This window comes from Aquarana catesbeiana, linkage group LG11 (assembly GCF_042186555.1).
Source record: "Aquarana catesbeiana isolate 2022-GZ linkage group LG11, ASM4218655v1, whole genome shotgun sequence".
Taxonomy (NCBI): Eukaryota; Metazoa; Chordata; class Amphibia; order Anura; family Ranidae; genus Aquarana; species Aquarana catesbeiana.
In genome coordinates, this window is record NC_133334.1 from 190124376 (window position 1) to 190138872 (window position 14497).

Sequence of the window (14497 nt, forward strand, 5' to 3'; positions counted from 1 at the left end):
TGGAATACCTAGGTTGGATCCTCAATCTACAGAAATCTTCTTTAAAACCATTAAGAAGACTAGAGTATTTGGGTCTGATCATAGATACAGCCCAGAAAAGGTTTTTTTACCCCAGGCAAAAATCAGTTCCATAAAAGTGCTGGTTCAGGTGGTCAGGATCCTTCTATTCGCCTTTGCATGAGGTTGTTGGGAAAAATGGTGGCTTCTTTCAAAGCAGTTCCTTATGCTCAGTTTCATTCGAGACTGCTGCAAAGCAGTATCCTATCTGCTTGGAACAAGAAGGTCCAAGTGCTAGATTTTCCAATGCGTCTGTCGCCAAAAGTGCGCCAGAGCCTCAGTTGGTGGAGGATATCCAAGAATCTGCAGAAGGGGAAATCCTTCATGCCAGTTACCTGGAAGGTGGAAACGGATGCCAGCCTTTCAGGTTGGGGAGCAGTCCTGGAAGAAGCGACTGTCCAAGGAAAATGGTACAGGACCGAAAGGACCTTGCCTTTCAACATTCTAGAGATTCAGGCAGCACATTTATCCCTAAGGGCCTGGACGTTCAGGTTGCAGTATTGTCTGGTCAGGATTCAATCCGACAATGCCATAGCAGTGCCTTATATCATTCACCGAGGGGGCACCAGAAGTCCTGCAACCCAGGGAGAGGTAAACCATATCCTAGCCTGGGCAGAAGAACATGTGCCATGCATATCGGCAATCTTCATTCCAAGGATAGAGAATGGGCAGGCGGACTACTTGAGTCGCCAACAGTTGTCCCCGGGGGAATGGTCCCTTCACCCCGACATCTTCCTGGTCATATACCAAAGGTGGGGGGGTCCCGGATGTGGATCTGTTTGCGTCCAGGCTCAACAACAAAGTTGACAACTTTGCGTCAAGAACAAGGGATCCGCTCGCGTGCGAAATGGACGCCTTAGTGACCCTGTGGGATCGGTTCTCACTGATTTATACATTCTCTCCTATTCTGATGCTACCTCGTCTTCTCCGCAGGATCAAGCAGGAAAAGAAGTCGGTGTTTCTTGTGGCCCAGAAGGTCCTGGTATGCAGAGATCGTAAGGAAGATAGTAGGGGATCCATGGACCCTACCACCACGTCCAGACCTGCTCTCGCAGGGACCAGTAATCCATCCTACCTTACAAACGCTAAATTTAACGGTTTGGCTATTGAAACCCACATTTTGAAGAATCGTGGGCTTTCAGGTTCAGTGATATCTACCTTGATTAATGCAAGGAAGCCAGCTTCCAGAGTCATTTATTATAGAGTCTGGAGGACATATGTTTCCTGGTGTGAATTCAGGGGTTGGCATCCTAGAAAATATGTTATAGGTAGAATTCTTGCCTTTTTACAAATGGGATTAGAGATGAAGCTGGCCTTGAGTACCATCAAAGGTCAGGTCTCGGCCTTATCGGTATTGTTCCAACGACCACTTGCATTCTCTGGTTCGTAATTTCATACAGAGGGTAACCCCTTAATCTGCCGTTTGGGTCATCCTTGAAACCTTGGGACCTGAATCTAGTTTTGTCGGCTTTACAAAAAACAGCCTTTTGAGCTGATACGACATACTCCCTTGGTCCTTTTGACAGGGAAGTTAAGTTTTCTGGTTGCTATATCTTCTGCAGGAAGGGTATCAGAGTTGGCAGCTCTTTCTTGTAAAGAGCCATATTTAATTATTCACAAGGATAAGGCGGTATTGCGTCATCTTCCTAACTTTCTACCGAAGGTAGTGCCAGGTTTTCATATAAACCAGGATATTGCTCTACCTTCATTTTTTCCAGAACCCTGTTCCACGGAAGAAAAGTCGCCAGATTCTCTTGATGTAGTGAGAGCAGTCAAATTCTACTTGAAGGTGACTGCTCAGATTTGGAAAATGGGTGTTTTGTTTGTGTTGCCTGAAAGTCCTGGAAAGGACAGGCAGCATCAAAATCTACTAAGTGGATTCGGCAAGTGATTGTTCAGGCTTTTGGTTTGAAGAGGAAGCTTCCACCTTTTCAAATCAAAGCGCACTCCACCAGGGCTGTTAGTGCTTCGTGGGCAGTGCATCACCAAGCCTCCGTGGCTCAAATCTGCAAGGCCGCAACTTGGTCTTCAGTCCATACATTCACGAGATTCTATCAGGTGGATGTAAAAGACAGGAGGATATTGCCTTTGGGCGCAGTGTGCTGCAGGCAGCAGTATAGGTCCTCAGGTCTGATGGCGCCCTACTTTTGTTTGTGTTTCCCTCCCCTCAGATAGCATTGCTCTGGGACATCCCATATAGTTACTAATATGGCTCTGTGTCCCGTGATGTACGATAAAGAAAATAGGATTTTTATAACAGCTTACCTGTAAAATCCTTTTCTTGGAGTACATCACGGGACATAGAGGTTCCTCCCCTCTTTGGATACACGTATATTGCTTTGCTACAAAAACTGAGGTACTCTCAGTAATGGGAGGGGTTAATGGGTGAAGTACTCCAAGAAAAGGATTTTATAGGTAAGCTGTTATAAAAATCCTATTTTTACTATCCAAAGTTAAAACAACAAGGGCAGAAGATTTAATAGATTGAAAGTTGAAAAAATGACTGGAGGCCTGCTTTAACCTTACTGTCCCCATTCATCTTTCAGGGCAGTACCATAGAGAGACACTGGCTCCTCCCCCTCAGGAAACACCGCCTTTCAAATCAATATTTAAATCTCACCGTCCCGCTGGCCCCTCAGTTATGGTGTTTCCTCCGGAGGGGAGACATCGCTAAGGGGCTGGGCCAAAACAGATGGGGAGGCTGAGGCCAAACATACCTGAGAAGGGGGAAGACTGTGGTCTCTCTTTAGGCTGCCTGGTGGCTAGGGGGCCCGGGTTGGCGGCACACCCCAGCTTCTCCTGGGGAAGGAGGAAGGCTGGGGAGGTCGGCTTCTCTTCCGTTCAGGGGGGTGCTGCAGGAAGTGCACCAGGTCCCCCCTGTAATACAGCCAGCGTTGGAGCTATAGGCCGGGCCAGACTGGTGACGTCAGTTCCGGTGGGGGCAGGCACTTCCGGCGAATCCGAGTCTTCCTGTTCCGGGCACGGATTATGAGAACGGACCGAGCACTGGGCTGGTGCGGCCTGTTCGTTCGCTGTACAGACAGTTACCAGAAGGCATGTTCGACCATCCATCCTCAGCAGGACATGGCAGAGGCTTAGCGGGCAGGTCCTGGAGAGAACAGCACCAGCCACTCTAAGGTAAGAGGTAACCTGGTGTGGTGTTCCCTTACCTATCCCTGTTAGCTCCACGGGTGTTTCCCCTCCCTGGTGGTTGGTGGGGAAGGGGAGTGTGTCTGTGATCCTGGTAGTGGTTGGTCCTGGGGGGGCACTCCCAGTGGTCCTCTGTGATAGCGCTGGTGGGCTTAAATATTTATGGCTGCTCTCTCTGTGTTTCAGAAAGCCACCGACAAAAACAAGTCGCCCCACGGTTCTAAGAAGAAATGTCCTTCTTGCAGAGTTACCATGGGGGATTCCTGGACCAAGGCTCTCTGTAAGGAGTGCATTGAGGGGTTAGTGAGGGAGCAGGCAGAAGAACAGGGTACGGACTTGGTGGCGTCCGTCAAGGAGCTTTCTAGCACCTTTCAGTCGTTCAAGGCACTCTTTTCTAGTTTCCTGTTGCCGCAGCCCCTGAGCAATCCTCCACCAGTGCAGCAGAGTTGTTACACCTAGTCCAGTGGATACTCCCTCTGTTAGTGGAGAGAGACCAGGGGACTCCAGAGAGGAAATTGAGGAGGAACCAGACAGCGCCGCTTCAGACTCCCAAGGGGAGTCGGATGGAGGGGGAATCGACTAGAATCTCTCGCTACAAACTTTCCCTTGACGAAGCGGAGGATCTCTTAGGAGCTATCCACACCACTTTGGGAATACAAGAGGAAAATAAGGCGTTCTCGCTCCATGACCAGATGTACAAAGGTCTGGGGGAACAAAAAAGGAGGGAGTTCCCAGTCCATGATGTCTTGGTCGATCATAAAAGGAATGGCAAGATCCTGAAAGGAAACCTTTCTTTTTAAGGGCTTTGAAACAAAGGTTTCCCTTTGCAGAAGAGGAGGCTCTAGTCTGGAATAAATCTCCTAGATCAGACGTAGCCTTTTCTCAGGTTTCCAGGCATACAGACCTGGCCTTCAAGGATAATGGGGGCTCTTTCAGACCCCATGGACAGAAGGATGGACTCACTCTTGAAGTCTTGGGACTCATTGCAGGGAAACCTTAGGCCTGCCATGGCGGTCACAATGGTGGCCTGCAACATGGAATATTGGCTTACTCAAATTGAGGCACACATTGAAACAGGGATGCCAAAAGAAACTATTTTGTCTTCCTTCCCCATGCTACTTAACGGAGTCGCATATATTGCGAACGCTTCAGCCAAATCGGTGCACAAGTCAGCAAGGTCCTCAGCCCTGACTAACTCAGGACAAAGGGCCTTATGGCTTAAGACGTGGCAAGGGGATAGCGCATCTAAAGTTAAACTCTGAGGGATTCCACTCACGGGATCTTTTGTTTGGACCAGGGTTGGAGGCCGTTTTGGTTGGGACGGCCGATAAGAAAAAGGCCTTTCCCATTAAAAGGAAATTTGGGGAGCAGACTAAAAAAGTCTTACCCTCAGAGAAATTTTGAAGCCCCAAAAGCTCAATGACAGAAAAAGGCTTGGGGACATAAGGGCAAGGGACGTGGAGGGGCGATTTTTCACCCTCCTGAACAGCCCAAGAATACCCAATGATGGGTTAACCACGGTGGGAGGAAGATTGGGGGCTTTCCTTCCATTGTGGGGGATGATCACCTCCAACCAGTTTGTGTTAGGGTTCAAAAGAAGAGGTTACTGGCTGGAGTTCTCAGAACCTCCTCCGCACAGACTCCTTGTCACCGAGCTGCCAAAATGGGCAGAAAAATCATCAGCTCTTCTATCCTCCCTACAGGAGTTGGAGGAACAAGAGGTGGTGGTACGAGTCCCAGCAGAAGAGACCGAGAGAGGCTTCTATTCCCACATCTTTGTGGTCCGCAAACCTTCCGGAAAGTTCAGGCTTATCATGAACCTGAAGCCTCTGAATGTCTCAATTACTTACAAGAGATTCCCGATGGACTCTGTCTACTCGGTGAAGGCGCTTCTTCCCCCGAATTGCTTCATGGCGTTGATAGACTTAAGACGCCGATCAGAAGTTTCTTAGACTGCCAGTAAAAACCATGGAAGGGACGTTCCATTTACAGTTCAAAGCACTCCCCTTTGGGCTATCCTCTTTTTCCCCCTGCATCTTCACCAAAGTTATGGTGGAGGTCCTGGCTATCTTGCGGCTCAGCGGCATCTCGGTAGTCACATACTTGCACGATCTATTTCTGTTCGCCTCTTCCCCGGAGCAGTTGTCCCAGGATCTTCAGGTAGCAAGACATCCTAGAAAACTTGGGGTGGCTCTTGAACCTGGAAAAATCCATCCCAAAAGGTTAACTTCCTGGGCTACGTGTTGGATTCAACAAAGCAAAAGGTGCTCCTTCCCTTAGAAAAGATCCAGAAGGTGGACAAAGCAATGTTGTTGCTTCAGGGCAGCTGTCAGGTCTCAGTAAGAAAAGCTATGTCAGCTTTGGGCTTACGGACATCCACGCTCCCGGGAGTTCAGTGGGCATAGCTGCATTTTCGCCCTCTACAACTGTTTATCCTGAGGGTTTGGGACCACAGTTGAGGATCCCTGGACTCTCTAATATCTGTACTGAGTCAGGTTAAGAGGTCCCTCTGTTGGTGGAGAAAGGGGTTTAATCTTACACAGGGCCTGGAGTGGGTTCTAACAGTCTCCAAGACAGTCACGACTGATGCGAGCGGTACAGGTTTGGTACAAGGTACTTGGTACAAGGTGGAGAGCAAATGCAAAGAAGTCCTCGAACTGGAGGGAACTGAGGGCAATAGCCTTGGCACTCAGAGCTTTTCAGAGAGAACTCCAGGGACAGCATGTGTGAGTCCGTTAGGACAACTCCTCAGCGGTGGCCTATATCAACAGGCAAGGGGGTACCAGGAACAGTTCCTTGTGGGTCCTGGCAGAATCCATCCTCAAATGGGCCGAAACAAACATTCTATCGGCGGTACATTTGAAGGGGGAACAAAACCAGGTAGTGGACCTACTCAGCAGAAAGAGGCTGAGGGAGGGCGACTGGGTTTTGAACCAGGACATCTTCGAGATGGTCACTCGGAAGTGGGGAGGTGCCTTGCGTGGACCTACTCGCTTCGAGGGAGAACATAAAAGGACGCCTGTTCTTTCCCTGAACAGATGGGATGGAGCATCTGGGGTGGATGCACTGGCGCAGAGCTGGTGTTATGCTTTCCCCCCTCCTTTACTGATTCCAGCAGTTCTGAGAAAGTTTCAGTCGGAAGACACAACCCTTATTCTGATCACACCACACTGGCCCAGGAGGCCGTGATTCTCCATCTTGATGGGTCTGTCTGTGGAACCTCCTTGGATTCTATCTATCCAGGAGGATCTTTTTTCTCAGGGGCCAATCTGTTGTCCCCAGGTGGAGCGGTGGAACCTCGCAGCGTGGCTACTGAGGAGGAATTGCTGAAGGGCAAGGGCTTCTCAGATCGTGTAGTTGCAGAAAAAGGGAGACGCAAGCTATCTACCTAAAGGTGTGGAGACGCTTCAATAGTTGGTGCACAGAAAGCTCCTTTGATGTACGCAGTTCTGTAGCAGTGTTGGCCCTTGAAAGGACAAGTATCCGCCCTGAGTGTTTTCCTGGAAAAGCCGCTAGCAGTAGATCCTTGGATAGCTAGGTTTTTCAGAGCCTTAGGCAGACAGAGGCCAGTCACAACTTCCCCCTTCCCAGTGTGGGATCTTTCTTTAGTTTTACAGGCCCTTACAGGGGAACCCTTTGAGCCATTGGGGTCCTGTACGTTGAAATTGATCACCCTCAAAACGGTGTTTTTGGTGGCGATCACCACGGCAAGGAGAGTGAGTGAACTCTAAGCCCTCTCTATTAGGGTACCTTTTTTCAGGTTTTCCCGGACCATTTGATTTTTAAAACGGATCCGGCCATTTTGCCAAAGGTGGCCTCTAGTTTCCGTAGAGGCCAAGAAATTATTTTACCTACCTTCTGTTCGAATCCTGTGAGGGAACTGGAACATGTTTTTCATAAATTGGATGTTAGAAGTTGCGTCCTTCAGTACTTAGTACAAAACCGTTTAGGAAATCTGATTTCTTTTTTGTGTTATTTTCAGGGGCTAGGAAAGGGTCCAGAGCCTCTAGACGTAGGATAGCCAGATGGTTAAGGTTGGCCATTAGTCAAGCTTATGCGGTGGTGGTGGGGGGCTTGGAGCCCCTGGAGGGTATTAAGGCACATTCCACCAGGGCAGTGGCGACTTCTCAAGCAGAGTGGGCTTGTGCTTCTCCAGAACAGATCTGTAGGGCTGCAACGTGGTCCAGCTTTACCATGTTTGTGAAGCACTACAGGTTGGACCTGCTGTCAGCCAAAGACCAGGCCTTTGGGCATAAAGTGCTGCAGGCAGTAGTCCCACCCTAAGGTAAGGTGCTCGCTTATCCTCTCTCTGGTGCTGTCCTGAAAGTGAATGGGGAAAAACTGAGTTACTTACCGGTAACATCCTTTTCTAGGAGTCTTTCAGGACAGCACCGGTACCCACCCAAATTGTTGGCTATCTATGAGAACTCATCGCATGAGATCATCAGGTAAGATAAAGTTTAGTATGACGTATTCTTGTGTCTCCCCAGCTGGCCAGAAGAACTGAGGGGCCGGCGGGATGGTGAGATTTAAATATTGATTTGAAAGGCAGTGTTTCCTGAGAGGGGAGGAGCCAGTGTCTCTCTATTGTGCTGTCCTGAGAGACTCCTGGAAAAAAGATGTTACCGGTAAGTAACTGTTTTTATGAAATGAGCTAAACAAATGTTCTATAATACTCAGTAGGGTTGTCCCGATACCGATACTAGTATCGGTATCGGCACCGATACCGAGCATTTGCCCAAGTACTTGTACTTGGGCAAATGCTCCCGATGCTTCCGCCGATACTATGACAGTCAGCGGTGATCGGCGTGGGGGGGAGTTACAAGCTTCCCCCCCGCAGCTTTCAGTGACATACAGCGGTGATCGGTGCTTGTAACTTCCCCACACGATCACCGCTGACTGTCCCCTCATCCTCCTCCATGCCCACTCTGTTCCTCTGTCCCCCTCTCTTTCTCTGTCCCCCTCCATTCCGTTCCTCTGTCCCCCTCCGTTCCATTCCTCTGTCCCCCTCTCCTTCTCTGTCCCCCTCCGTTCCGTTCCTCTGTCCCCCTCTCCTTCTCTGACCCCCTCCGTTCCGTTCCTCTGTCCCCCTCTCCTTCTCTGTCCCCCTCCGTTCCGTTCCTCTGTTCCCCTCTCCTTATCTGTCCCCCTCCGTTCCGTTCCTGCGTTCCTCTGTCCCCCTCTCCTTCTCTGTCCACCTCCGTTCTGCTGTGCCTCTCTGCTGTCCCCTCCGTTCCGCCGTCCTCCTCCTCCTTCCTTTGTGAATGGACAGAGTCAGCTGACTCTGTCTATTCACATAACTGAAACATTGTAATCTCCTGTGATTACGATGTGTCAGTTTATGAATGGAGAGGAGCCGCTGCCTTCTCTCCATTCATTTTCAGTGCAGCTGAGGTTGCAGAGAAAGGGACTGGGGAATCTCTATCCTCTGTCTCTTTCTCTGTCTCAAGGGGGAGATATCAGGGGTCTGTTAAGACCCCTGATATCTCACCAAAGCCCCCCAAGAGGGCTGATTAAAAAAAAAAAAAACATATTGCAAAAATTAATAAAAAAAATATTGTAAAAAATAAAAATTGTAAATAGAAAAAAAAAAACACACAGACATACACCGTTCACCCCCCCCCCCCCCCCCCCCCGAAAAAAAAGAAAGCATTGTTAAAAAAAAAAACTGTCACGTGACATTAAAAAAAAAAGAATCGGTATCGGCGCGTACTTGAAAAAAAGTATCGGTACTTATACTCGGTCCTAAAAAAAGTGGTATTGGGACAACCCTAATACTCAGTTTTGACAAAATTTTGGAAATTGTTTTTGTGTTCGAGATATTGAGTCAAATCTTACTTTTCAAAAGGGGTGTACTTATTTATGCTGAGCAATGTGTATATATATATATTTAATATATATATATTTGTTTTTCAGTGACCGCATTACCTTGCGTCAAGGACAAGTTGACAAGCTATATGCTAGTCTAAAGGATTTGGCAGAAGAGAGAAGAGGCAAGCTGCAGGAACACCAAAGGCTCTGCCAACTAAAAAGAGATGTAGAAGACCTGGAACACTGGATTTCAGAACGTGAAGTGGTAGCAGCTTCCCATGAGTTAGGACAAGACTATGAACATGTAACAGTGAGTTATACATTTTGCATGTTGAGTAATAAAATTACACATTTGGGAGTAAGGTTTTGGGTACATATAAAGGAGAAGTCCAGTAAGGGCTCAACAGTTTCCAATCGTTTTGCACTCCTGTGACCCATTTTCAGCAGAGAGCGGTCTGAATTCCGCTCTCTGCTGACGTCACTGGAATCAGTCCAAGCAACGTAATGACTACAGTGAAGTCTGGATCCGCCAGGTGCTTGGACTGATGCCTGTCTCGGCCTCTCAGCAAGCTGCTGAGAGACAGACAGCCGATCCCTGCTCCTCCACAGCTCAGCGCTCCAGTGAACGTGGAAGAGCAGAGAGGAGAGCTGCTGACTGACAGCAGCTCTCCTCGTTGGTTCTCAGTGTAGTGATGCCGAGGGACAGATCCAGCATCGGTGCCATGCTGCATCCACCTAGGTAAGTATAAAAGGGGAAAAAAAAAAACTTTTAAGTGTTTTGTTTGCAAGTGTATTCAAATGTGTGCTTTTTCTTGTGTCTTCCAGATGCTGAGAGATAAGTTCCGTGAATTCTCTCGTGACACTAGTAATATTGGCCAGGAAAGGGTGGATGCTGTCAACCTCATGGCTGATGAGCTTATTTCATCCGGACATTCAGAAAATGCAACTGTTGCTGAATGGAAAGATGGTCTTAATGAGGCTTGGGCTGATCTCCTAGAAATGATTGATACACGAAGCCAGATGCTAGCCGCCTCCTATGAGCTCCACCGCTTCTATCAGGATGCTCGAGAAACATTGGGTCAAATACAAGATAAGCATAAACAGATTCCAGAAGAGACTGGCAGAGACCTTAACACTGCAGAAGCTATGCAGCGTATGCACACAACTTTTGAACATGACATTCAAGCTCTTAGTGCACAAGTAAGCTACAAGTAACTTATTTAAAGCTAGCACTTATATAATTGAAAGTGTCTGTCACTTAAAACAGACGTTATCGTACATCACGGGACACAGAGCAGCTATAGTAATTACTATCTGGGTTATACGCCACCTATAGATGAATGGACACTGGCACTCCAAAAAGACATGAAGTCCCCCTCTATATAACCCCTCCCATACAGGAAGTAGTTGTTTTTATTGTAATTTCAAGGTAAATACAAAACAATACAGAGCCTATTGGGCATACCCAGGCTCGGTCACTACAACTACAAAACTAAGAAAAAAAAACAAAAAACACATTAGATATAAAGATATAAAAAAAAAAAACTAAACCACTGTACACTCAGCCACCTGTGTAGAATACCAAAGCAATCTTTCAATTCTACACATACCCTACAAAGCTTACTTTAGTTACTTATGAAATAAATTGTACATTACAGTTACATATTTGCATCCCCCCCCCCCTCCCCATAATTATTGACCGAGCAACTCAGTGATGTTATGAGATCAGAGATGCCATTTGAGTACTTAGTAGAACGTTACTAATCGTCCATCGAGTCTGCATTAGTGGACAGGGAATCCGTCCAAATATCTCATATTTCATGCACAACCACGTGACAGGTAGGTAGCCTTGTACAGTGGCAGAGCCGCGTTCACTAACTTCTTCCAAAAATTTGGTGAGGGTGCGGATGAGGCCTTCCATCTGAGTACTACCGACTTACGGGCATAGTAGAGTAATAATCCTAGCAGGGTTCTAATTGCCCGGCGTGGGGCCAGTGGTTCCACAAGTCCCAGCAGACACACCTCTACAGACAGTGGCACAGGAACAATGGTGACAGTCAAAATAAAATTTGGTTCCCTCGACCCAAAAAGTTTCAATCTGAGGACAGCTCCAGAAAATGTGAATGAAGTCCGCTGAGGATGAGTTACATCTCCAGCAAGAGGCAGGAATAGACAGGTAGATTTTGTGTAGGCGCATGGGCATGTAATACACCTTTTTCACACAAGAAGATTGAAAAACAACTGTTGAATTTATTCATTCATTTCTTGTAATGTATTATTTATAGTCACACTTTTCACTGGGTGTTAAAGAAATTTCTTTTCATGATAAAAATAATATTTTTCATGACACTATTATTATTTTTATGTATAAGTAGAGGGTCATAGGCATTATGCTGCTCTGACCCATTATTTTACACAATTTATATTAGCGCCGCTATCTCTATCTGTACACGTGTGAGAGGTATAGTTTTGGGATTCTGATCAGAATACACCTTTATGTACTATTTTAAATTGCGCTAATTTATCTCTAGCTGATACTAGCTGTGATAAGTGACACTCCCACATCTCTTCCCAGTCTTCTGTGTCTAGTGTAGGGTAATCAACCACCCTCTTTGCCTTAAGGTTTTCTAGTCCTGTGTGTACGTTAGGGAGTAACGCTTTATATATGGTGGACAAGGGCTTAGGTAGAGCTTTGTCCCTGAGCAGAGTCTCCAGATTCGAGGTGTAAAAGGCCACTTGAACATTTTTAAACTGAGTGTTAAAGGCGTGTCTAAGCTGCAGGAATCTAAAAAAATGTGAGTTAGGTAAATTATGTTGTTGTTTCAACCTGTCAAAAGTCTGTAGTCGGCCTTCAAAACAGATCTGATTTATATATTTGATGCCCTTGCATGCCCATACACCAGGGTCGGGAATGGACCCGAATTCTGACAAATGCGGATTAAACCAAAGAGGGCTATGCGGAGATATGTGTCCAGAGGGTATGGGGTGCATGGAATTCGCCACCGACCACGCCTGTATGACTGCTCTCATTGCTGTTGTAAGAGGGAAGGGAGCTCTGGGACCCCTATAAAGTAGGTTCTGTAGCGCCTCATACGACCCCAGCTGTGCTGCTTCCAGGACCACTGCTGCGTTGGACTCATCAGAGACCAGCCAGTTGTGGGTGTGGGATAACAGAGCTGCCACAAAATAGGAATGGAGGTCAGGGCAAGCCAGGCCTCCCTCTCCCCAAGGTCTCTGTAGCACCGTCAGCCTAAATCTTGGATGACCGGTGCCCCAGAGAAAAGATAATAGAATGGTGTTTATCAGGCAAAATACTTTTTTGGGGATCCATACAGGGGCATGTCTGAGGGCATAGAGAAAGGCAGGCTGAAGCTTCATCTTAAATAAATCCTCCCGATCAAGGAGAGGGGGATATGTGCCCATGCCTTCAATCTTGTCTTCGTCATTTGTATCAGTGGTTCTAAGTTAAGGGTATAATAGTCAGAGGTAGATGTGGAGATGTGAATACCTAGGTATTTAATTTTGTCTGTCCATAATAAGGGGAGGTTGGGATCTGCTACGTCCTTTGTGGCTTTATCTATCGGTAAAATTTGGGATTTATCCCAGTTTACCTTGAGTCCTGAGCAACTAGTAAAATTTGAAAGAATGGTCAGCGTCTCTCGGAGGGACTAAGCAGGGTCACTCAAGAAAAGGATAAGATCATCTGTGTATAAGGCAACTTTCTCATGTATGGATCCCACCTGTATGCCCCTAACCCCATCCGCTTGTCTGAGGGCCGATGCAAGAGGCTCCATCACCAAAGCAAATAGAGCCGGCGACAGCGGACAGCCTTGCCTCGTACCTCTTTCAACAGAGAAAAGTGCTGACAAAGCACCATTAAGTTTTATCTGTGCTGTCGGGTCCTTATATAAAATATCAATCCACCTACGGAATACTTCTCCAAAACCCATAACCTCTAGAACCGAGGACATAAAAGGCCATGCCACTGAATCAAATGCCTTTTCAATGTCTAGTATAACCATTATCCTCGTGGAGGACTCAGTGGAAGGTAGCTGAAGATGCGTAAACACTCTACGTAGATTTATATCTGTTGATTTCCCTGGCATGAGCCCAGTCTGGTCTATATTAATTATGGATGGTAGAATCATCCGCAACCTGGTCGCTAATATTTTTGTCAAGATCTTGAGGTCGTAGTTTAGTAAGGAGATCGGCCTATAGGAAGTACAGAGGGATATGTCTTTGCCGGGCTTAGGGATGAGGACTATGTGTGCCTGATACATAGAAGGGGGCAAGGACATCTGTTTTTTACTTTCAGAGAAGATCTTCAACAGTTTTGGTGCAATTAATGAGGCATACATTCTATACCACTCACCAGGTAGGCCATCTGGTCCCGGTGTTTTGCCACGGGGGAATGAGCAAATCGCTGCCTCTATCTCCTCGGTGGTAAAATCTTTGTCTAAAAATTCAAGATCCTCCTGCGAAAGAGTGGGTAGGTACAGGGAATGTAAAAACTCCCTACGCCGGTCTTCAGGCCAGCCAGGGACTGCCTTAAATAATTTTTCATAGAAGGATCTGAATTCATCTAAAATTAGCTCGGGAGCAGAGATCACCCGACCATCAGAACCACAAATTTCTGACACCACTGTCTGCATTTTAGAATCCGCAGCTAAATTCGCTAGAAGTTTGCTATTTTTGTCTCCGGACTCAAAGATCCTCCCTGCCATAGAGTTTAAATCCAGATGCATGGCCGAGGCAAGATGTAGAGACAATGCTCTTCTTGCTTCAGCTAGCTGGCTGAAGTGATCCAAAGTCGGGGAGCCAGAGAAAGCCTCCACTGCCCCAGTCTCTCCCTCCTCAAGTGCCTGGAACTGACAGGACATCTCAGAACGAACAGCTTTAATAGCTGAAATGTATTCTCCCCTGGTTTTGGCCTTAAAGGCGTCCCAGACTACCTGTGCTGAGGCTGAGTCCTCATTACTCTCCCAGTATTGTTGTAGTTTAGGAGAGACCTCCTCCCCCACCCTTGAGTCCTGCAACCATTTGGGTGCTAAACGCCAACAATCTCGACTCCTGGTGTCCGACAACCCCAAGGTGACCTCCAGGGGTGCGTGATCAGAGAGGCCTGCAGGTAAGTACGAGACCCCCCTCACCGCCGCCGGGGCACAGGTGTTACCAAAGACCAGGTCGATTCTGGAGCCTGATTTATGAGTGGTGGAGTGAAAGGAGTAAGCCCTAGTGGTCTGGTGCTTCCATCTCCAGATTTCAGTGTAATTAATTGCTTGTGCCCATTGAAGTAGGTCTGGTGAAAACACCCTATTTGGATTGGACGAGTCCGGGGATGGCTCCAAAATGGAATTCAAATCTCCAGCTATGTACAGTCTGGAGAATTGTAATGTAGCTAAGTGCTCATATATCCTGTAGGGGATCCGTTGGTTAAAAGGAGGAGGAACATATACATTTACCAAAGCATAGACCACCG

The 14497-nt window shown here is 47.2% G+C and overlaps 1 protein-coding gene across 3 annotated transcripts in view; it reads left to right on the forward strand.

The window, feature by feature from the left end:
* SPTBN2 (spectrin beta, non-erythrocytic 2) overlaps positions 1-14497 on the forward strand; it is a 1434510-nt gene that overhangs the window by 1218187 nt on the left and 201826 nt on the right. For all 3 annotated transcript variants that reach the window (XM_073605131.1, XM_073605132.1, XM_073605133.1), the window contains 2 exons: positions 9124-9328; positions 9844-10218. In XM_073605131.1, coding sequence (XP_073461232.1) covers positions 9124-9328; positions 9844-10218 — 580 coding nt within the window. The remainder of the gene's footprint in view (positions 1-9123; positions 9329-9843; positions 10219-14497) is intronic.